This window comes from Bemisia tabaci, chromosome 1, assembly GCF_918797505.1.
Source record: "Bemisia tabaci chromosome 1, PGI_BMITA_v3".
Lineage (NCBI taxonomy): Eukaryota > Metazoa > Arthropoda > Insecta > Hemiptera > Aleyrodidae > Bemisia > Bemisia tabaci.
In genome coordinates, this window is record NC_092793.1 from 57253672 (window position 1) to 57277984 (window position 24313).

General features: G+C 39.9%; 1 protein-coding gene across 1 annotated transcript; it reads left to right on the top strand.

The window, feature by feature from the left end:
• The first annotated feature begins 5014 nt into the window (after positions 1 to 5014).
• LOC109043053 (E3 ubiquitin-protein ligase Zswim2-like) lies at positions 5015 to 10664 on the top strand. The gene is made up of 6 exons (XM_019060084.2): positions 5015 to 5186; positions 7255 to 7383; positions 7953 to 8151; positions 8712 to 8850; positions 9421 to 9601; positions 10545 to 10664. Exons 1-6 carry the CDS (start codon positions 5037 to 5039, stop codon positions 10662 to 10664), a joined length of 918 nt encoding a protein of 305 aa, XP_018915629.2. The 5' UTR covers positions 5015 to 5036.
• Positions 10665 to 24313: the final 13649 nt, after the last annotated feature.

A 24313-nucleotide genomic window follows, 5' to 3' on the forward strand; every position in this document is an offset into this window, starting at 1 on the left:
CTAAGGCGCGAAACGCTTCGAGGGGTTGAACCATGAAGCGGTCAGGAGGCGTTGCCCCTCAGTGATAAAAAAAAGTTGCATATGATATTCCGTGCAAAATGGGAAAAAAAAACCTGAACATTTTGATGCAACATAATCCAATTCGTTCTCAAAACTGATCCAGTATTCAAGTTACAGAAACCCACCCTCTTAATCGCATATCCTGATACGGAAACTAATCAGACCGAGTAACGAAAAGAAGAGAATCATGCCACAAAAATTGATACGTAAATAGTGCACAAAGGAAGAGATATGACGTTTCTGAAATAAGTCTAAATAACTGGCTTCTACCTGATAGAATCGGCCTATTTGTACGGTGGGTTTTTTTTTCGAAGTGTTTAACTGAATGATCAAGTGAGGGATCAACCCAAAAAAAAAAATGGAAAGATGAATTCCATCCTGCCTTATGAAAATTGGATTTGCAATCAAATGTATGTTTCTTATTCACATACACATCCTACTTTTTAAAATGGCATTTGTAGTTCGCTCCAAATCGTCAAAGGCTATTTTCCAATCGTTCGTACATAATGAGACATCACGGAGCCTTCGGTAGTGTATGGGTGATTTCACGATAACAGGAATATAGTTAAAATGTGAAATACCTTAGAAATAAAAGTGCACCAATTTTAACAGGATTTCATTACCTCATTTCAAAGGTATTAAACTTCCTTTTTCCAGCTTTGGCACGCTCTATTTTGATTCAGTGCAAAGTTAAAGTGATTGATAAACGAGCCATTGAATCAGGTATCAGCGCTTCCCGCGGGACTGCTGGAGGTCCACGCAAACATGGCGGCCCTGCCAAATTGTGTCGGTTACGTTAGAGTCCCTTTATACTGAGAGTCAAGACAATTTGAATCCATTTCTGATTGGTTCCCGTATTTTAGGCCTCCACAGTGTCACAAACGGGAATAAAGATTACATTTTCACCAATTGCAAAGATTATAATCTGGAATGGACCAGGGAATTACGGGTTTGGCAAGGAACAAACGGAATGAGAGGAGGAACGGAGAAAGGCATTTGAGAATGGGCCGATCAAAGATTACGAAAAACGTTCAATTTCTGTAATCTTTATTCCCGTTTGTGACATCCATGAGCCAAATTGTCTTGACTCTCAGTATAAAGGGACTCTAGGTTACGTAACAGACACAGCGTAACCGACACTCAAAAATGTGAGATTAAAAATGATACAAAATATGAAACCTGGCAATTCTTGAGTTATGAGGTGGAATTAATGCTGCCTTAAAAGTTTTCTAAACTTTGGAGACTTCCTTTTAGTTTAATACTATTAAATTGAGGTTTTTGCGTAGTGAGGAATTAGCGCTACACGCGTAAAAATCACTGGTTTTCATAATAATTAAAGTTTTCATTGTAAAAAAAAACTGACTTATCAGTAATGGTTTTGTCAAGAAGACTTCAGCGAACAATTTGATGGTAGTTTTGAAACTCCTGACTCCATCTGGCGAGAAAAACACTGCACTTAATACAACTGCAAAAATTTGTTGCCAAATGTGGCGACACCTCTTTCTTGTGACTTTTCTCGCTCAATAATAAACATTTCAGTTCAAACTGGCAATTTTCTTGAACACTAGAGTCTCTTTTCAGCAAATATTGCCAAAGAGTTCATGATCAGTACTGGTTTGTTACCGCAAATTGCTCTTTCGCTTCAAAATCGGGGTTGGCGACGCATAACCGACCGGACATTTTCGGCCTTTAAAGTCTCATATTATTAAATATAATAATAATTCATCATATTTTTTAGCATAGATAGGTTCAGGGACATCATTCCTATTGATTAATTAATTTGGTTTTCAATCGTTTTGCCCTATGTCGTTCATAACCCACGGCGACACGACTATTCCTATTATCCGTGAAATCACCCGTATGATATGTTGCGTATCCGAAAAATGCAGGCGCTTTTAGTAGGGTTGGTATTTCAGGACAACATGCGGAGGTGGTGCACTTGATTATGATCATGGGAACACTTGGACCATACGAGAAAAGTTGTCAAACGGATCTATGAGGTTCTCTTAAATACGAGTGATACATATCGACGGTGTAAGTCGGCAATCACATAACTCGTTTGCGGTGTCGGAAAATCTTCGCCTCTATGCTTTTTTTTTAAAGGAGAACAAATCTACATCATTCCTTGAAGTTTTTGCAGAATTTTCTTCGCACAGAGAAGAAAAATTACGGCTGTTTTAAAGAATTGCAGTTGAGTAGTTTTCCGTTTGAAAAATAAAGTATGATAGGAAGTCTTCGACGCGACGTTGCAAACCGTGTTATATGTGATTGCCGACTTACACCGTTGATATACATAAAACTCATATAATGTCAACAAATTTTCAGCTAAAAACTGATGTTCATCGACCAATACTCTATTTCATCTTCTTTTTTTTTGGGGGGGGGGGGGACGGGCAATAAAAATAAATGGTTTACTGGAAAACAGCGTAAGCGGAGCATTTCGACGGTGCAAGTCGGCAATCACATAACTCGGTTTGCGACGTCGCAGACTTCCTGTCATACTTTATTTTTTAAATGGAAAACTACTCAACGGCAATTCTTTAAAACTGTCATGATTTTTCCTCTCAATGCGAAGAAAATTCTGCAAAAACTTCAAAAAATAATGTCAATTTGCTCTCCTTTAAAAAAATGACGTAGAGGCGGAGATTTTCAGACACCGCAAACGAGTTATGTGATTGCCGACTTTCACCGTCGATTTACGTATTTAACCGTTATTTGGTACTTAAACGGTAAATGCGCATAATCCCATTGAACTCAACCTTCTTAAGACAAAAGCTTGTACCGTTAACAAATTTGAGTAGGTTGACACGATTCCAACAAAAGTTATTGTGTCAACGACTGATCCGCCAACAGACATAGTCCGACTGTTATATGGGGGATCAGTCGAATTTTTAAGAGAGCACGATTTCAGAAATTCGGTGGTCAGCGCTTTTCCGGTGACATGATAGCACTAGATCCGAGATTTCCTCCGTTTTTCCTATGAGCAGCTTACAAACAGTGCTACATGTCATTGGTTTCCTAGAGGCTGTGACGTCATCGCTGCAATCATCCTGGGTTAATTTTGAACCTATGCGTGCCATTCAGGGTGTTCATCCATATACCACACGGAACCGCGTGACTCACATAAACCGGCACCTCTTCGACGGAGGGATCTAGTTCTGCCTAGCAACGGAGGAGGGTGTTTAATATTGGGACGCTATCGTTATCAAACGCGTCTATTATTAAGTTTACGAGATGTTCTTTTCGAAGTTTTACTTTGTGTTCTCCACTCTAAGGTATGTCAATCACGCCTTCTTCTAAGCGACGGTATGTCTATTTAATGTAAACTATGCATTGTATGAAACTCGGATACCTCTTGACCATTTGAGTGACCAAAAGAAACTAGTTTTATACTTATAAAATTCCAAAGAATCTAATCTAAGTTCAAGTAATGCATTAGACATTTTGACCGGCTTTTTCACCCTTCCCTTCACCTTTTCTTGCAAGGTACTCATAAGGCAACCTCTGACCCCCTCCTACCCTCTCCGTGTGAAATTTTAAACAAGTCAATGGTGGGTGCAGGAATTGCTAAAACGTAGATAATCATGATTACACTAATTGAACTTGAGTGAGGTTTGATTTTGATTTCAAAATTAATGTGAAATTATTGATGTTCATATTTTATTAGTGTCCAGTATTATAAGTGATTTAAATTATAAATTGATAGCATTCAAGTATATTCTAGTGATAAATACCTCATTTTAAAAATTTAATAACATAAAGTAAAAAAACATGAAAATCTACTAAAAGTTGATTCGTGTTTTGCCGTTGTTTTCTCTGTCAAAATCGTCAACATAGATATTGTCCTCCGAGATCCTTTCTACAATCAACACGAAAACATGATTATGTGAAAAGAATAAGTATACTTAATTAAAAATGAATCCGCAAGAAAGTGTGCGTCTCTCACTCGCAAAAATATCATACTCTTTCAAACTTTCTTATTGTTAGTTCGCGTAATATCCATCATGGATTTTGGTAGTGTAGGATGTGTTGCGTGTTTCAATAATGCAGGCGCTTTTCATGGGATTCATATTTCAGGACATGGCGGAAACGTGATGCATTTTATCACGAGCAGGACACGATTTACTCTCTTCCCTCCAAACAATGTAATACTAAAATTTACTGAAAATAATAATAGTAAAATAATTGATATGATTAACTTTATTGGGGACGACTTGAGTGGTAGACGAGGGAAATTTTTTGTACTCGGTTTCCTAGTGCTCGAGCTGATGCGGATAATCCTAAGTAATAATGATCATTTCAGGTTTCCTCTCATCTCCAGATAAATAAAACTCGTCAGCTCAATTTCAACTTTTATGAATCTTTTGACCTTAAGTTGTTTTCGACGGTTGCCATTTTTTGTGTCAGAGCGACGTGCGATATATCGCATATATTTGTTCCATAATTTCAGCTACTTGTCATTTTTTTCGTATTTTCAGAACGTACTTCTGTTGTCATGAGACTAAAGAATTCATGTACCTTTGACGAAGAAACTCAACGTAATAAAAGCAGGGTTTTTTTAGAGGAAAAATATCGCATTCGATACTGATATCGAAACTGCACTCGAATGCGATATTTTTCCTCTGAAAAATTCCTGCCTTTATACGTGAACTGCAAAGTTGGTCCATGTATTCTTTAGTCTCATGACAACAGAAGTGCGATCTCAAAATTTGAAAAAAATGACAAGTAGCTGAGACTATGGAACGAGTTGATGCGATGTATCGCACGTCGCTCTGACACAAAAAATGGCAACCGTCGAATCACCTTAAAGAAGGGGCAAACCCAAAATGATCATCGTCACTTATGAATAATCATTCAAATTAACGCACGTTTTCATTTCATTTTATTTTATTTTATTTTATTTTTTTCTTCATAACTACTACGAAATGGTGATACTCAACAATTTTGTAGGAATTTCCGGCCCAGACAAATGAAATATGTCCCGAGTTGGTGGCTGGAGATCACAGTGTCCTATTCCGGTGCGAGAACTTCAGTTGAAAACCTATCAGGACCATTATATCTTCTTGCTCAGACAAAATGGACCGGCCGCATTCACAATACAGCAAGGCAGGCAAAAACCATTTGAGGTACTAACATTCTCGTTTGATTTTTTATTGTATCGTCCAATCACACATATTTATTCATTTTTCCCTTATCCAGGGACTTAGTTATGCCCCGGCACATGCATGAATACAGTGGCTGAGCTTTAGAGGAAAATCAAGGAAATTTCTCATCACTCCACTTCTCTTGAGGATGCGAGAGGGCCCAAGAATTGACCCAGATGAATGAATGGATAAGAGGGATATTACAAACCCCTTATAATTTTTCACCTGATTTGTCCTGTAATATAATATCTATATATTAGCCACTCCATCCCATACTTCATTTTCCTCTCTTCATCTTCGTTTTTTCATTGATTTTAATGTGTCGCGTATAAATGATGATCTCTTTCTCATTGGTTAATTTTGGAAATATTTTAAAATGTTCAATGTTTTCTGCGTAAAATTTTGACGGAGAGGGGGTTCAAGGGTTCAAATTTCCCACATTGTTTTTTGACCGTGTATACATACCGCCTCCTCCCCATAAACATTTCTGGCCACGCCACTGTACATATCTTTGATCCTTTTGTCATTCGTAAGATCATAATTATTCGTGCAACACATCCAATACGTTTTCACAGGAGAAATATGTAAGAAAGTAACGAACAATGAAATGCACTTAATACATTGCTTTCCGCTGCTGGTCACGTCCTATTAAAGACCTGCTCACACTCGTTATTCTGTGTCGTAAGGAAAATCGACCGAGAAAACTCATCGAGAAAAATGCACTTATCGATTGCGAAATTACAAAACCACGTATCTCGATTACGGTGCTTATGACCAATCTCTTTTTTGTGATGAAAATCGAGTCGACAAAATTGCGCATTTTGCATGTTCAGCAGAATAATCACAAAAAATTTCAAGAAATAAAGGTGAATAAAATTCCTAACCAAAAACGAAATATATGAGAGGAAGTCTGCAAGTTACGAATAAGAAGTGCGGTTCTTAGTTTCACCGTTTGCAAACACTCACTTAAACTGTGATGCAAAAGTACTTGGTTTTCAATTTCTCATGAATAACCCTCAAGTGCACCCGTATCTGAGAATATCACAATAGTTTTATGAAAAAATACGCATGCATGTAAATATAACATAACATACATAGAGGATTCATTTCGTTCTTATTTACATCAGATTCCGCTCAAAAAAATCGATCTATCTACCATTATAAGTTGGCAATGTATTTTTGCAGCGCTGCAATGTAATTCTTTTGTATGGAAAACGGCGAGAAGTCCGTCGCTTAAATTCTTTTTTACAACCTCACATTTTATTTTTGCAGGTTTAATGACTTATATACCCCTTCATAGAGGTCTACAGCCAACTACAGACAGTATTTTATTGTAGGTAGACATCACGGGGACAACCTCAAATTTGAGAGCTTTATCTGGGATCTACTATTGGGCAAAACCAGTGTTTTTTACTCAATTTCACATAATACAGTACCTATGTCAGAGTCATGTCAGAGTCCACACCAAATAAGTTCACCCACTTTTAGATTGCGAAAGAAGATCCGCCATCATGATTCTCGCATTTACTTTCAATACTAAACTTACGTCAGACGATCCACTTCGCAATTTGAAAGTGCGTAGACTTATTTGTCGTGGACTCTACGAGGAACTATCAATGAACAAGTGTGAGAAAGTATTTGTATAAAAAGGTACCTAATTTGAGGCAAGCTGAAGGCAAGGATGCAGTGCTCCCAGTCCATGTTCTTCAAAAGTTCCGGGAGTCGGAAATTTTTTTTTTCCAATTTCTCCCACTCTATGACCGTCAAAAGTTCCGAGATTCTTTTTGGATTTTTTCAAAAAGTTCCGAGAAAATTCCGGAAAATGCAAAAGAACCGGAACATTTCGGGGACTTCAAAAGTTCCGGGGGAAATTCAGGAAAACCTTAAAAATTCCGAAATTCGGTAATAGTTCCGGGAGATGGGAGCACTGCAAGAAGGCAACATCTTCTACCATGTTCGTCAAGAACAGCGTGTCCGAGAAAGATTTCTGTTGAACATATGCGGTTTTTGTCCAGTAGGGCGTCTCTCTCATGCTCTTGTTTTGATGTAGGTGAGGCTGGGAAACCCGCACAGCTGCACCTGCAAAGAGCACACAAAAATGCAAGAGCTCTGCATGCACATTTGCTGGGTCCTCCTGCGGAAGCTCCGACTTAAACCGGAAGATTCCCTCTCTTATCAGGTTTGTGAGCACCCCCTCCCCTTTTCCTCATTATCCTCGCTCTCCTTCGACGACGCTTCGTAGTTTTGCTTTTCCCTCGGTCATTTTTCCAGCTACCGCCATATCTTTTGCTCTGGTCACCTCTTTCAGCTTCGGTTCTGGTTATGTGATAGTAGGCGAATTTGCAATCAAATATGATCTGCATTTCTAATCAGTGGGTGATTAAAGATGTCACTTTCTGACGACCACCCCCGAAAATTTTCTAAATGAAAAAATTGTAATTTTTTGCGGAATCAATTATCTTACTGGTTATCTTGAGCGCACAGTTTTCCTTAATATGGGTTTAAAATGACGCAGATTACTTTTTAAAAAATTCGCTAAATCCACCTGTTAGAAATTCTAAAATTTCGTAACTTGCCTAACGAAATGTTTAAATTTTTACGAATTCACGATTACATATCCAAGTGTAACCGTTCATAAGTTAGCAGGGGGACTCCGGAAATTTGAATTGCACCCTGTATAATAATAACGCCGATCTGTTTGCTTCATTAATTGCTGATTTTTTTGGCGTGTTGCTTTGTTTTTTCCAGTTGGGAATGACTTCAGGCGAGCTGAATCATTTCCTGAGCGGCAAAACTCAACTTTACGCGACACCTTCAACGCACAAACAAGACCCTTTGAAATTGAAAAGTCAAGAATACGAACTTTCAACGGTGCCAAAGCGTTTAATCACAGCTGATGACGTTTGTCCGATATGCTTGGAAACATTTTCAGTTCGCAACTCACCTGGTAAGTCCTGGACGCCCCGAAATCTGCTGGGGGAAAATAAGACGGGAAAAATACTCGTTTTCAATTTGATATGACATAACGGGAATCTTTGAGTCTACAAACCCAGTACAAACGAAATTTCTTCAATTAAAATGTTTGAAGAGCTCCAGTCAGTGGTAATTTTTTTATAGCAAATCATAAGTAGACGGAACTAAACCACGAGCAGCGAATCACTTTAAAACGCCTTCAAAATAAGATGATACAAACCTTTATTCTCGAGATCGAGAGTGCAATGCATGACCACGCAAAGAAGCATTCTTCAAAGAAAATTAAGATTTTTCTTGTAGCACATAGTCTGAGATTGCGCCAAAATTACGCGTTAAAAAAATTAATGTTGGCATTAAATTTCATCTCATATCACAGTCTCCTCCCATTTTCTGACAAGTCTTTTGCATTTTGAATCGTAAAACGGCAAGCGTTTATCGGCCTTGTGTCAAGTTAATCAGTAAAGAAGACCATAGCAATATGGACTTGCTTCCAATAAATTTTAATATTATCTATTTGCTTTGTATTCCTCTCAGTTGTCCACTGTAAACATGGATGCGGCAATGGTGTCCATGTGAGGTGTATGGCTGTGGTGGTGAAGCACCAACTCGATGCCGTCGAATTGGAGGAGAATACAAAACTTGAGGACCACATTCTCACATGTCCCATGTGCAGGTAAGATAAGTGATAGACCGTTAGTTGAGTGTCAAAAATATGTATTTCCGTTTTCCGGGCTGAAAATCGAAGCAAAAACCCCCTCAGATTTCAATGCCGATTAGAAACAACAGATTTATGATTCTACAGAGCAGGATGAAGTAACTTTTATCTACTTATTTGCCTCACATTTTCAATTTTGCACTACCGTAGAACTAGCAAAAGAGTATGAAAAAAGTTCATGTCACTGGTAAAAATGGTAAAAATACAGCTGAACTACCGGATTTTTTTTTTGTTTTTAAGCGGAATTTTGACTCCAAAGTTACGCAATAAATCACCACGCAATCTACTCACCTGGTACTTTCGGAATATTAAATAAAAAACACGAGGTTTAGTGACCCATTTTCAAAATAGCTTCTTCTTCCTCTTTTCCTCTTTTATTTTTTTCTTGCCGTAGTTGCCAGATAGTGCTGAAAAATCGTCATTTCCCCCAACACTTGTGAAATTAAACACATGTAAAATTTCTACTTGTAATTACACAATATGGCAACTCTGTTCTTGCGCTCATTTGGATGAATTTAAATGTTTCAGAGGTCACTTCGGTCGCAACGGAGAGTTTCAGCGAGAGGCGAAAAGACTGAAACTATTCCGCGTCAGGCAACGACGAAATGTTGCCGAGTCGCCAATCGGGGAGCATCCTGAGCTCGTGTGTTGCGCATGCGCCGCCTCCCCGATCATTGGCAGAGTTTACCGCTGCAACAGTTGCCCTCAGGTACTTCAAACTTCAGGCTATCATGGGCCCTCTTCCGCCCCCCCCCCCCCCAATAATAAATAATTCCCAGGAAAAAAGTGAAACTTTCAGCTGTAGAAACTGTTGGAGCTTTGCTGTTCAAATTTTACAACTTCGTAGACATAGGCACTCGAGACATATTGAAGAGCTGTGTGAATTTTACTTCTGTACTGAGGAAAAACGTCGTAATAAACCTTCAGACGTTGCCATATTTCCTTTAATAACCAACGATTTTACTGGGAAAATTCTGAATATTTTTCTTCCATTCACATTTTTCTCCCAATTTAATCTACAATATCAAAAAATTTTGAGGCAATATACGCATAATTTTTTCCAAAAATACATGTTTTATTCGGGGAAATAAGGCAACTCTCGAATGTTCATACGGCGTTCTTCCTTAGCACGACAGTGGTTCCTCTCGGTTATAGTGTCTCAGAATCTCCGCCAACGTTTCATGCATTATAATCAACGCAAAATGTTAGTAATGCGCTGAAGCTTTTACTGGATATTTTCATGATTTAATGATTACATGACGAAAATTTTCAGAAAGTTCACTCACTGGTTTCCCCTCAAATATATGTATAACTCTGCAGTGGAAATTCTGGAACACTGCAACCGAGAAGTGCACCCAACGCCTCGATTTCGATTATATTAATAGCTAAAGTCAAAAAAGGCTTCAATCCGATTTTAAGGTTACAAATCTCCGCTCAGATTTTATTTGTCAAAAGAAAACCAACCTATAGGTTCAATCTCTGTAAAAAGTTACTGTGAATTTTCTTCACTATTTCAAAAATATTCTTTAAAAAACTTTTCGGATTTTTTTAAGGTTGTTCAGTTTGGGGGAAAAAACATAATCGAAGATTTTGAAACGGAGATTCGCATTTTTCCTCAGAATTTTATCAATCATCGTTATTTTTGTCCTCAGATGATCCTGTGTTCTGGCTGTATCCGGAACGATCAATACACAGAGCTACATATCACGCATGGATTCGCCAGCAAAAAAGTGAGTTTCAAGACGCACACAGTATATTTAAAAAAATTCTAGTAAAATCCGAAAGATTGGGGTTGTTGGGAGGGGGGGGGGTGGGAAGCGTTAAAAATCGCACAAAATACTTCTTGCAATTAATAAATAATCCAGAAAAGCAAGGTTGACAATACTTTGACAAGTTTGTCTCCGCGAAGGGTCCTCAGTAGATGATCACAAATTCATTTTCATTTTCATTTTTTCTGATCGATTTTCTAAATTTTGCCGCGTAACGCACAACACCTCAAGCGCGAAGCGCCTCGGAGGGTTGGACCGTCGAAGCGGTAAGGCAGCGTACCCCTAGCGCAATTATTATACCCATACTCTCCTTCACTCTGATCAAAACTTGAAATGACCAGAATGGATTAACCAGAATCAGCCTATAACGATATCAGTGAATCAGTAAAAAAGAATCGAATGGAATTTCAACGAATTAATGCCACTTTAAAGTCTTATCGATTCGCAGTATTGTGATTTGCATGGTGGACGATTCAATCGAAGAAATTACACACACATTTTTAAATGCCTCTTTTGAAAGTGCTTTTAGTGCTGATTTCGCAGTATTTTTTATGATTTTTTTCTGGAAATCTGAAGTGGAAATCTGAAATTCTCAGTGGGAATCAGTTAACGAAATGCAGTTAGGCCAGTTCTGGCAAAATCCGTTCAAAATACGACCATAATATCATCTCCTAAGCGTATAAACTCGTCAATCTTGCAAGACACCCGTCACTTAAAGCAATCGGTGCGAAATGGGCCCGGCCGAGGAGAAAGGGTGGGAACGCCTGATGGATCCGATCACGGATCCGATTGGAAATCCGCAAACCGGCCTTGATTGAATAGGACGAGACGGGGCCGGGGGCACACACACCCTTTTCCTGCCGGCCAAACCAAAACCACCCTCACAATATTGTCTCCTCTCGAGTCTCGATCTCGACCCGGAGCATCCCCCGCCTCAAGGTCACCACTCTCGAGTTGCGGTTTCTCAGCCGTGCACCCAAAAACCGCGCATTCGTAGATCCTTTCCTGCGGGAGATACGCGGTTTCGAGGCCGGGTGGTTCCCGTTCGGTGCCCCTGGAGCCGCGCAGATGTTCCCGGGCATGGGAAAGCATCCAGCTCCCGTTCCCAAATTCCCAATCCTGTCTCTTGCCCCGGGCTCACCTGATCGTCGATCACCTGATTAACTGATTCTGATTTCGATTTCGGTTCCCGGCCCTGAGAACTCTTTCCACGTGATCGGAACGCCGGCCGTGCAAAAATCAAGGGTTGTTTACCCCGTTGTGCGAGTCATCGGATCGTTATTGACGGAGGGGATGATCTATGCGTTTTGGCTGTTTTGGAAATATAACGCCCGTGAAAGTATGGCATCTTTATCTCACGCAGTCATCTTCTTCGATAGAGTAATTTTTGATTTTCATGAGAATCGAAAGCGACTTGACGCGCCGGGATGGACGGGTGTGGTTTGGAATTTTTCCCAGGAGGAGAGGAAGCCCTCTCCTTAAATAATGAACTACTGAAAGGTGATTCCCTGGTAATACAGAAATTAAAATTTACTAAAACATATTGTAAAAAAAGCTCGTAAAAAAGTCATAAAATGGATCCAAGTAGAAATGCTTAAATGCATTTTTTGTTTTTGTTTTTGTTTTTACCAAAAATACCTCATAATAACAAATTGCCTCTCTTTACATCCTTAATTAACATTTTTTACAAAAAACATTGAAGTCTAACTCCAAACTGCAAAAATGCATACCTCATTTGTGATGTATCACAATCTCCGCCAACATGACATTTTATCTAAGGAGAGCGACCAAAAACTATTGCTTGAGATTTTCACAGACTATTCTTCACACATAGAGAAAAAAACCAGGGAAGTTTACAATAAACTTTGTTGAGCACATTTCGATTTAAAAAATAAATTATGTCAGGGAGTCTGCAGCGTTACTAATCGAGGTACCTACGACCTACGCGTTTTTGTAGTTTCACCGTCGACTCGCATGTGTGTAATTTTTTCTAGTACCTATGGTCCTCCAAAAAATCGAAAAGACGAGTTTCTAAAGGTGCGAGCCCAATTCTGCTGTGATATCGAAGAGAGCAGTAAGTGCAAAAATGAACTTTCGAGGAAACGGGCTCAGAAGCGTTCGAGCCGAAAATTTTATTGAAAATAGCCACTTTTCTTTGTCAAATTGCCACTAATCATATCCAAAAGACTCTTAGAAATCGTTTGGATGATTAAAAATCGACCGATTTTATTTCAGTTACATAATAAGGATATTATTCATATTCATGTTGGACTAATGTTAGGCATGACAGCTGTGAGTGCTATCTTCGGCATGTCTTCGTGCGGTTGCGATATGGATACACAGCAAACACATTTTCAGGTTAGAAATTGGCAGAAGAGGGCGGCACTTCGGCACTATACTTGAAAGCACTGATTTCATGGGCTCGCTGGAACAATAATGTGATTTACTGCTGTTTTGTCTGCAACTACATCATATTTTGCACACTTGCGGCTTTCTCATATGTGTTGTCTACATACAATTAAGATGAATTTTGCAGTTTTAGCTATTTCAGTGATTTCATCTAAAAGAGATTAGATGAATTTTGAAGGATGACACTTACTGCACTCTTCACTATCACGGCAGAATTGGTGTATTACACGCGTTTGATCACCAAATATCAATGCCAGCATTCGCCAGCAACGCCTGCATATTCCGACTTTGGCTTTTCGCCGAGCAGGCGTTTGGTTTAAGGCGTTTAAGGCCGGTGAAAGGGGTCAGTCTTGACCATCCCCTCCCTTCTTGCGAGTTGCAGCCTTCCTGCGCATGTTATGACAGGGATAAAGATGACGGGTGAACGCAGAGGATATAGTGTGGGAATTTCTTGGGATCAGCTGCTGCTGGACTTCCTCTCTACTCCACCGATTGAGCAAACACATATGCGGTTCGCAATGCTTTCAGCATCTGCACACAACTTGCTTCCTCCCGATCTTTGCGTTTGCCCGAGATCCAGATTTTTTTCTCTGCTCCCTCGTTTCAACATCAGCTACTTTTACATCAAGGAGAATGAAATGATTGCTTTAACCAGATGCCTAGCTGATTTGGGCGCCGATTTAAAAATGAATGAAACAAAATACCTGAAGCTCACTTGCATGGTGAAATTTAAGAAAAGACCTACGTGTAAAGGTTGTGTACTGTTTACGTATATGTTAGATAGAAGTGCATATACGTGCATAAGTGGAAGAATCGAAGAAATATTCCAAAAACCCCTAGTCTTTCTGACGTAGATAGATCCGTTTTGTTGGATACACTTCCCGCTTAACACCAATTTCGCTAAACGAAAATACCTGCAAAAATGCCAAAGGAAGAACACTTTATCTGCCCCCGTCTCGGTGTTAAATGCGCAGTTTTCAATTTGCCCCTGGTAAAAATTGGCGATAGGAGCTGCGTTTCAAAATACCATGGGAGTTCTTATAGCCGACTAAAGAAGGCTATTGAAAATCATATAGCTGGCTGTAGAAAGCGGAGCAAATCATATAGCCGGGCTATACGAAGCTATAAAAAAGTATACAGTTGGGCTATAGTTCCTATCGCCGGGTTTTATACTTCATCGCCATTGGCTATAATAAGAAATTGTGTAGAAATTCGTGTGCTTTGGAAATCATTAAGTTTGATACGGAACTACCTTAATATTTGCAAAACACACATTATATTTTCCTTTAAAACATATTTTTTTTCATCAATTAAAATGAGAATAATCCATACAGAGTGTGCAAACATTTCAAAATCATGAGTTGAAAAACGCTGACTCCGCGAGATTAAATATTGGAGCCTAACACAAAGCGGAGCGGCGACGCACTGGCGCCTACAAACCTAACAGGGATACTTCACGCATTGCGCAATGCGTGAAGTATCCCTGTTAGGTTTGTAGGCGCCAATGCGCGTTTCGCACTCTCTGCCCGCCTGCCGCGCCGCAGCGTGCCACGGCGTCTTAAGCAATTATTTCACCCCAGAGGTATTGCACAGTATCATGAGAAATTGAAGGCGCTCCAACTTATTAAGAATGACAGGCATCCTTCAAAAGTACGGAGCTTTCCTCGCAAAATAAATCAAGATATACTACGGGACGAAAAGAGAACGGTAGTCCAAAAACTAACTAAGTCCTAGTATCCGTATTTTGTAACGTTTAGCATAAACTTTATCGTCTGGCTGTTGCTTAATCGCCATCGGCTATAAAAGGCTAAAAGAAATTTTACAGCCGGCTACAGAAGCTATTGAAAATCTTACAGCCGGCTTTAGGTCTATGGTATTTTGGAACACAGATTCTACTGCCAATGTTTACCAGGGTGTGAATGGACTTGTGCGTGGAGTTGCCCAAAAACCAGCTTCAAAATGACTAAATTACAGCAAACTTCATTTTTAGATCATGGTTAAAGGCTCTCTTGAAAAAAAGCTAGGACAGAATATCGATGATGAAACTGCAGAGATGCGTATCTCGGTTTGCGGCGTTGAAGACTTCCTGTCATAATTCTTTTCTACATGGAAAACCACTGAACGTCATTTTTTAAACTCTTTGTAGAGAATATTCTAAGAAAACTACAAGTCGAGCAGTTGCTTCAGTCTCCCTCAAAAAATAAAACAGTCGTGTAGAAATTTCGAAACACCGCGACTGAGGTGCGCATTTTTGCAGTTTCACCTTCGATATGCTCTGTTTGCGTATGCAGTTTTATTGAAACATAGTTGGATCTACCATATCTCCGCAGCTGTCCATCAAAATCGTTTCGCATTTCACCGACTGGTTCCTTTTTTGGCGCATGTAGGTATCCGTGTTAAAGTAAACCTGACTTTTTTCAGTGGACAAATTCGTAAATGCGCTCACATCCAAAGTTGGTAGAGCCACCCAGAAATGCAGACAATATATCCGAGGAATGTTAGCGCAATTTTCAGAAATGCGTCTCCTTAGGTTCGTTACCCGTCACCGATAATGCCGTAACGCGACAGAGCGGCGAGGAAGGGCGCAAGTAACGGAGGCTAAAGGTATCTTCTGTCACCGTGTCAATAATACAATTACCGTTGCTCGTGGGTTTCGCGTGAAATAGGTGGATTCAATTCCGGCCCGTTCAAAAGGCACTTAGAGGGTAATAAAACAAATTGGCTCCATCGAATCATTTCCACGCCGAGGCGGGGCGGGGCGGGGCGAGGCGAGGGAAAGTGGGAAACCGCCGTGGAAAGGCGCGGTGTTTAAGGGCCGTCATAAAATAAGAGCTCGTGATTTGGGTGCTTCCCTTTTTAGTGTCGATGTATAGATTGCAGGGCAGGAAATAGTGTGGCGGCGCCTTCCGAAGACGGGGGCGGCAATAAAAAGGAAATGTATGTCCTCCTTCTCGCCGGCATTGTGCGCTCCGTGCAGCCCAAATGATGCCCGCCCTGTCGTCACGTGGTGCAAAAAACCCTCATCCACGCTATGGATCGTATTCGATACATCAAACATGTGAGGTTGTATCCATATCGATTGGTTCGACGTGTAAACATAGCCTCAGAAGTCAACTGAGTAATCTTAGGGAACGGGTTTCTTGTGATAGGTTTTTAGTGTATTTTCCGAAGATTATATGTATTTTATGTATTTTATGTTTTTTTTATATGTATTTTAATTGTATATGTATGTGTATTTTCCGTTGTTGTTATATCGATTGGTTCGACGTGTAAACATAGCCTCAGAAGTCAACCGAGTAATCTTAGGGAACGGGTTTCTTGTGACAGGTTTTTAGTGTATTTTCCGAAGAAAATAGTGACTATTTTGATTCTTATGGGTATAAAATGGTGATGTAAAGTGAAATTGTCAGGAGTTCTCTCATTTTCAGCTTTTCCTATTTAAATCCTAACATTTTTGTTTGAACCAAACGATACGTGTACATCCAACCATTGTCGAAAACGATAACTAACTAACTAACTAACCAACTAACTAACTAACTAACTAACTATTAGTGTTGCGTTATGGAGAGGTGATATGTATCGACTCCTATACTCATCTCCATTAGAAGCGTTGAAAGAGGTCATGGCATTGATATTATTTGGATCAAAGTCGATATTACGGAGAATCCACGGTGATGTCACTGAATATTGTACTAGTTACCCGGGTTTAAAATGGGCTACATTTTGCAATTAGGGGCAAATTACTCCTAATTACAATTGATCAATTGCAATTTGAATCGCAATTGTACTTTGCAATTTGAATCGCAATGGACCACTAGATAAGGTACGAATTTCAGCATTCTGATACATGTTTATTCACCAAAATTTTACGTAAAACACGATGCACACAACGAAAATTACCGAAATCAACTCCTTACGAAGATATTTAATTATTCTTGATGCGTGAATTCAAACCACCCGCTCATGAAAACTCATTGCTCTACGTGATTCACATCGCGCGCTAAACGTTATCATGACAGTCTCTGCGATATAAAAATCTGGCAACCTCAATCTTGACGCTTTGGCTCAGCTGTAGCAAAGTGCTAATAGTTTGAATAACACATGGTGGGAAATGAACATTGCTCGATTAAGAAGCTTGCTGAATCCGTCGTAGTGGGCGATTTGACTCAAGTAGAGCTTTGAGTTTCTTTTGAGCGGGCAGTTCAAATTCCTCGTGACCAATGTGCAATAAAAACGTTAATATCTTCGTTAGGAATTGGTTTTAAACATTTTCGTTGTGTGAATCGTGTTCTACGTGAAATTCTGGTTAAGAAACATGTATCAGATCGCTTAAATTCGTACCTTGTCTAGTGGTCCATTGTAATTTGCAATTTGATCTCTGACTCATTTTAGAGACAACATATCGGCAGTGAAACTGCAAAAATGCGTATCCCAGTTGCGATATTTCAAAACCTCCGTCCCTGATTTAGGTACTTTTCAAAAGGAAACCGAACCATCGTGGTGGCTTGAAATATTGCAGAATACTCTTCACGTGGAGAAGAAAAATAACAAAAGTTTCAAGAGATGACGTTGAGTGGTTCTCAGAGTAGAAAATGAAGCATGACAGAAGGAAGTCTGCAATGCCGCAAACCAAGATGCGCATTTCTACAGTCTCGCCATTGACATGACATTAATTCCATTGTGCAGTTCAGTGCTTTTGAGAACGAGTAAAAAATAGATCTTCATTGCCAAAATGATCTATGATCTGCCAGGCGCGAGAAAAGCTCATTAACAAGGGACACTAAATTAGTTGCGACAAGTAAAGGCTAGGTAGACGAACGTCATCCATTGAGTGGCGGTATGTTGAAGCTGTAGGAACCATACCTTCCTTTTTTAGACCAGAGGCTAAAATTGACAGTGTCTACTAATTATTAGACCGTCCTTTCTACTATTGCAAGAACAGAAGCTGAGGAGTCAATTTTCACATTTTAGCCCCTTCACTTTTGGATCTTGAACGCCGCTCGTGCATTAGCTGGATGATGATTCCACTGACTACCGCAGTCCATCCCTAACTTGGTAGACACCTAGATACTGCTAGATACTAATTATCAACACTATGATACATTTAAAAACTCTTGAGGTGAATACTTACCAATGCTGGTTTCATTAATCATCCAGGGAGCTACATTAGCCACCGTAGTACCTAAGTTGCAACTCGCGAGGGCTCATTGTATACCAGAGGTTGGTTATAGTGAAATTGAATGTTTCCTGTAGAAAAATATGTTGTAATAATGTTTTCTGGTAGGACGACTTCTTTCAGTGCTGTTTTTTTAAGGGAGTTGAAAAGGGAGTTTACACCCCTCACCTTTCTCGTATACTTCACGTGGAATTTCGCCACTGATGATTGAATCATAGAGACCGTTCGTTGTCAGCGTTTCACCTTGATTACTTACACAAGCCGAATCTACGCCAATATTACTTTAACGGAACATGCAGATAGGGAATCATTTTTTTGGGGAGAGGAAAAGTCTGCTCCGTAAAAAAGGTTGGAAGAATTTCTTTTTTATCAGTGCGGCGAGGCGTGAATGATCGATTATCGATGTTTCCCCATTTGGAGTAATGGTAAAATATCGATCATTAAGGTGTTCGTTGCAAAGACCCTGTTTATCGATCCTTTTCCATGGGTTCAAATGGTAGATCAATCGATGTATCGCAAAGAACGCCACTCTACTGTTATTGATGCTAGTAAAAAACATCCCTATTGTCGAAATTTTACTTTGAGTGGTTTGCGGATTAATTCTCATTGTATTTAGTAGGAAACAATTTGAATTTGGTAAAAAAGAGTAACTACTGGCCTCAGTAAATTTCGTTTTTTGATTCATCTTTGTTCATATGGGAGAAAGAGCTGAATCAAATTATATAAGAGAATCTAGCGAGACTAGCGACCAGTGATTGGCTCCGTTGTAGTTATCTCGTAGGTACCCGTGTCAACTAAACCGCAATACATTTTTACCACTTATGCGGTACGAATCATTCTTTTAGTTGATAAACAATCGATCAATTGGATGTATTTCTGCCAAACGGAACTATGTGCATTGAGGCATGGGCCCTGAGACCCATAAGAGAGTATGCATAACAGGGCTCATGCCATAATGTACATATTCCGTGTGGCAGAAATAGTCCAAATCGTAAGTTTCAACCAATCGAGGCCATAAATTGTCAAAACGCGTCGGATAACATTTACAATTACTCGATCAGTTAAATTTTGGAACATGCCGAAGTCCTAGATCTCTTGCTCCTCTTCCTTTAGCCACTATCCATGTCCTATAATCAGTCCTCCTGCTGCTATTCAAGCTGAAGTATAAACGGAATAGCTTTCTGTGAAACTGACACTGATCGGCAGCCGACAGAATAATTTTGTCACGAAATTGTATCGTTAGTGGCAAAGTGCAGCTGCCGAGAAATTCCCCGGCGAATAGATCTCATCCCTGGGATAAATTCGGCAACCCTGATGCCCGCAAATCGTCGTCGGAGATATGATTTAGGGCACATTACAAGCATTAGAAGACTCAACAAGTTTCCTTTTTATTGGTGACAAACTGAGCCGAAAAACTTATGTCCATATTATATTCTGCCTTCGCAACTTTTTAGTTCTCTCCGTGCGCCCCTCCCCCTCCCCCCCCCTCGCCGGGCCGTCCGCTCCTTCGCGGAATGTATCCCTCACCGTCTTGACCTTTTCCCTCTTGTCCCTCGTCCCGACCTACGAACTTTGGTCCCTGATTAATTTCACCTTCGGAGAGGGAAAAGGTAAGGCCGTCTGTTTCTGTTTCAAATTTTACGCGAGAGCACCCTTGATGCTCTCCATGTCAGAGTCGCTTATTTGAAAGTAAACTGAGGACTTCATCCCTTCAGTTAACTTGTCTCTTCTAACAGCCCAAAAGAATGTAGATCGGGAAAAACTTTGGTTCTCATCTGTTACGCGTTTTTGATCTTATCTCAGCAATTATCCTCAAGCAACTTCCTCCTGCGGCAATCAAAAAATTAGAAGCACTCTTTAATGCAGCATTGTCATTGAAATACATCCCTAGTCAATGGAAATTGGCTGAGGTGATTGTTATTTTAAAATCCGGAAAACCTCCTTCAGCCCCTAGTTCGTACCGCCCTATCTCCTTACTTCCCCTGATATGCAAACTTTTCGAGAAGTTATATATTAAACGTTTACTGACAATTGTAAATAAGAAAAAGTTACTTCCTAATGAGCAGTTTGGTTTCAGGGCTAAACATAGCACAATAGAACAATTACACCGGATCTCTTCTTATATTGAAAAGGCGCTAGAGGAGAAACAGTTTTGTAATGTAGTTTTCTTGGATGTCGCCCAGGCATTTGACAAAGTCTGGCATTCTAAAGTGGCATTTAAACTTTCTAAATTCTTGCCTGGGAACCACGTGCAATTAATAATGTCCTACTTAGCAGATAGATCTTTTAGGGTTCGATTTGAAGACTCTTACTCTGAATTTAGGAAAATAAGAGCAGGGGTACCTCAAGGTTCAGTACTCTCCCCCCTAATCTTTAGTCTCTTTACAGCTGACGTACCAAAACCTAAAAAAGGGAAAATTGGGATCTTTGCGGACGACACGGCCGTTGCGTCCTCCGCGCCCACATATGAGGAGACAGTCACTAACATCCAAGAGTGCCTGGACGACATCCAGGATTGGACTGAGCGCGATCGCACGGCGCTTAACGCCACCAAATCAGTTAACGTGGTCTTTACCTTAAGACCATATGTTTATGTCCCTGTGATCCTAAATAAAATTGCTATTCCCCATGCGCAAAAGGCTCCTTACCTCGGCCTTACCATGGACTGTAAGTTAAAATGGAAGGAGCATATTCTAAATAAGAAAAAGCAAATTGACTTAAAGCACAGACAGATGCTATGGCTTCTCGGAAAGCGATCTAAATTAAAGCTAAAAAATAAAGTTTTACTTTATAAATCAATGTTAAGGCCAATCTGGGTATACGGCTGCCAGATTTGGGCGTGTGCCGCCAGTTCCAATCTCAAAATTATTGAGACAATTCAAAATAAAATACTCAGACAAATGGCAGGGGCCAGGTGGTACGAGCGTAACATCGATATTAGAGATGAGCTCGGGATCGAAGAGATGGACATGTACATCTCACGTATGTACAATAGATATGAAGAGAGACTGGGCGGTCACCCCAATCCCGAAGCAATAGCGCTTTTGGATTGGGGCTCCGAGACCCGGAGGTTAAAAAGACGCAAACCACATGAGTTGAGCACAGCTCATTTCCGTCGGTGTTAGGCTCGTGCCTCTGGCCCTTACCAGTCTTAGTCGACTGACAGGGCGAAAGCATAGTTAGTAGAAAAATTCTCTAGAATCTAGTTCTAGGAATAATTATAGTTAATATCAGTTAGTTTTTCTCCCGCTTTTTACAGGATTTTACTTCTATCTCATTTGTTCATCCTTCATTTTCATTCTCATTAATTTAATCCATAAAGCGGTGTTTATTTCTTTTTTATTATATTAGGCTTAAAGGAAAATTTGTAAAGACTCGTAAGGTCTAGTAATATAAGTTGTAATTCAATATGTGTAATTACAAAATTAAATAAAAAAAAAAAAAATCTGTTACGCGTAACGATGGGAAATTAACCCGAGAAGAAAACCTTCTTGGAAACATAAAATGAAGGGCTTAGAGGACAAGGCGCATAAGTGCAGTTTTTGCTATTTTGACAAACACGTGTTTGAAGTTTCGAAATTACACGGATCCTTAAAGCAAAAAGGAAGTTCAAACTGACTTTAATGCTTAAAAATTGGAATTTGAGAGCGAATTTTACACAGAATGTGCATTAAGACTACTTTTACTCTGAATCATTAATATCTCAATTTTTTCAAAAATTTCACGTATCTGCCTTGTCCTCCAAGCCCCTTACATGTGAATGTGAGCGCAAATCCCTTCCACACGAAAAACTGACCACCATGAAGGAGGTAGAGGGTCAAAAGGTGAAAAAATCCTGAAAATCGCGAACATGACGTTTTTTGAGAAAATTTTGGATGTCGGGCCCCTAGATCCCTATACCCACCCTCCTTGCTACACCACCGTACCTACCTGTCTCAAAAAATAATGATTGTTCCACATACATTCAAATTCGCAGAACTATTCTAGTCAATATGCCAGGATTGCCACAAGGTGGCTGAGGATAGGTACGTCGGAATTTTAAAGGAGGAAAAACCGTAGCTTTCGTTTAGTTTTTGTCTCATAACTGTTTTCCAAAATCAATTTTCCTCGAAGCTGCAGCCTCCCTCCACCCCAAAGTTCGAGAATTCGTTTTCTTTTCCTGTAAAATTGAATCAATGTTTTTTTCATCAAATCAAATGAAAACTTGTTTGTAGGAAGTAATTTCACGAACACCACTCCAGGGCCGGATTTACCTACTTGCCGCCCATGGGCCGCCTGTATTTTGCCGCCCTTTTCTCATTCGTTTTGAAACATCAATAAAAACCGTCAAGTGAACGTGCCGGAAGGAGAGAGATGCATAAGACGCGTTTACTCGTGTTGGATACATTTTTTGCGGAAGCCCTGACAACACTACTAGCAAAAATTCACGGAGCTTGGCGCGAAAGTTAAGTTCCGTAAACCTGTCTCTGTGTGGACAATGCCTTCCATTAATAAAAAATGAACGAAAAAATTATGAAAGAACTATCATAAATGTGGTTCAATAATTTTAACTTCCACCGCCGCGCCGTGTTGATCGCACTTCGTTTGGCGCAATGCGTGAAGTATTCCTACACTCTTGTAGGCGCTATGCCTTTCCGGCCGACCGCTGCTGAACGCATTATGTTTGACGCAATGCGTGAAGTATTCATGCAGTCTTGTAGGCGCTATGCGTTATGCGGCGACCGCTGCTGACCGCACTGTGTTTGACACTATGCGTGAAGTATTCATGCAGTCTTGTAGGCGCTAATATGTGTTACATGCCGACCGCCGCGCCGAGGGCCTCTCCTTTTCATCTCAAGTCCTCGTCGTCATTGCTCTCTGCGCCGCGCCGCTCCAGGCCAAATTGCGTGTTTGGTTTCTTTCTCAACTAGACTAATGAAAGGGCAGCCAACCTTCTGACACAAAAATGTCACTGACAAAATTCAGATTCCAATGTCAGACCGAAACGGCCAAGAATGTTCATAAATGAGCGTTCTGGCCAAATTGCATGTTTGGTTTCTCTCATAACTCGACTAATTAAAGGTGCTGTCTTTTGTATCACCGCAAAACGACAAAATTAGAAATTACGATACTCACAGGAAATGCAAGCTTTTGTCGCCTTTTCCCGTTTGCAATTTTATTTTTATACCTGCATTTAAAAAAAAAATTGCAAAATTTGCCGCCCCCTTTTGCCGCCATGGGCTGCGACCCATGTGGCCACCCCCTTAATCCGGCCCTGCACCACTCAGTTTTTATCTCAAAGAAGAAGAAAACTCAGCTGGTGTTGGAGGAGTATTGAAGCTTTGTGTGGCTAAAAGTAATGTTTGTAAAATTAATGCTTCCCAAAACTCTCCAACAAGATTAACTTTCAGTTTTTTACATTAAAACATAAGTTGAGCGCTTTTGGCATTTTCGGGTGCTAATTTCCATTTGATTTGATCTGGTGAAAAAACGAAAAAAAGTAATCCCCTCCCCTCAAATACTGCAGCCTGCGGTTCCGAGGAAAAACAAATTTCAAAAATAGTTTCATGGTCGATATAAACTCTTAACTTGATATTGTTCGGTCGTAAATTTTCCCCTTAAAAGTAGGGTTGAAAGGAGAACGGCAAGTCAGCAGGGGCGTTTCCTGCGTGTATACTAGGGGAAAACTACCTATTTAAAACATTTGATAGTAAATTATTTTTATCATTATTGGATTATATACTTAAATTTATTATTGAGACTTGAACAGATTAGGAGCTAGACAATCTTTACTTAGGTACAAGCTTTTAAAACAATACTGTGTAGACATTTCCGACTAGATAACTATCGCTGTATGGAGGATGCTTTCTTGCCTATCCCATATATTGAAGGCAAAATAATGCGCGAAATCATCATACCCTATTCGAATTACCTCTGCTGCCTCTAAATGTTTGGTCGGATAACGCTAGTGAAAGACAAAAGTAATTTTACTCAGAGACAAGCTTTTTAAACAATACTGTGTAGACATTTCCGAATAGATAACTATTGCTGTATGGATGATTCTTTCTTGCTTATCCGTTAGATTGAA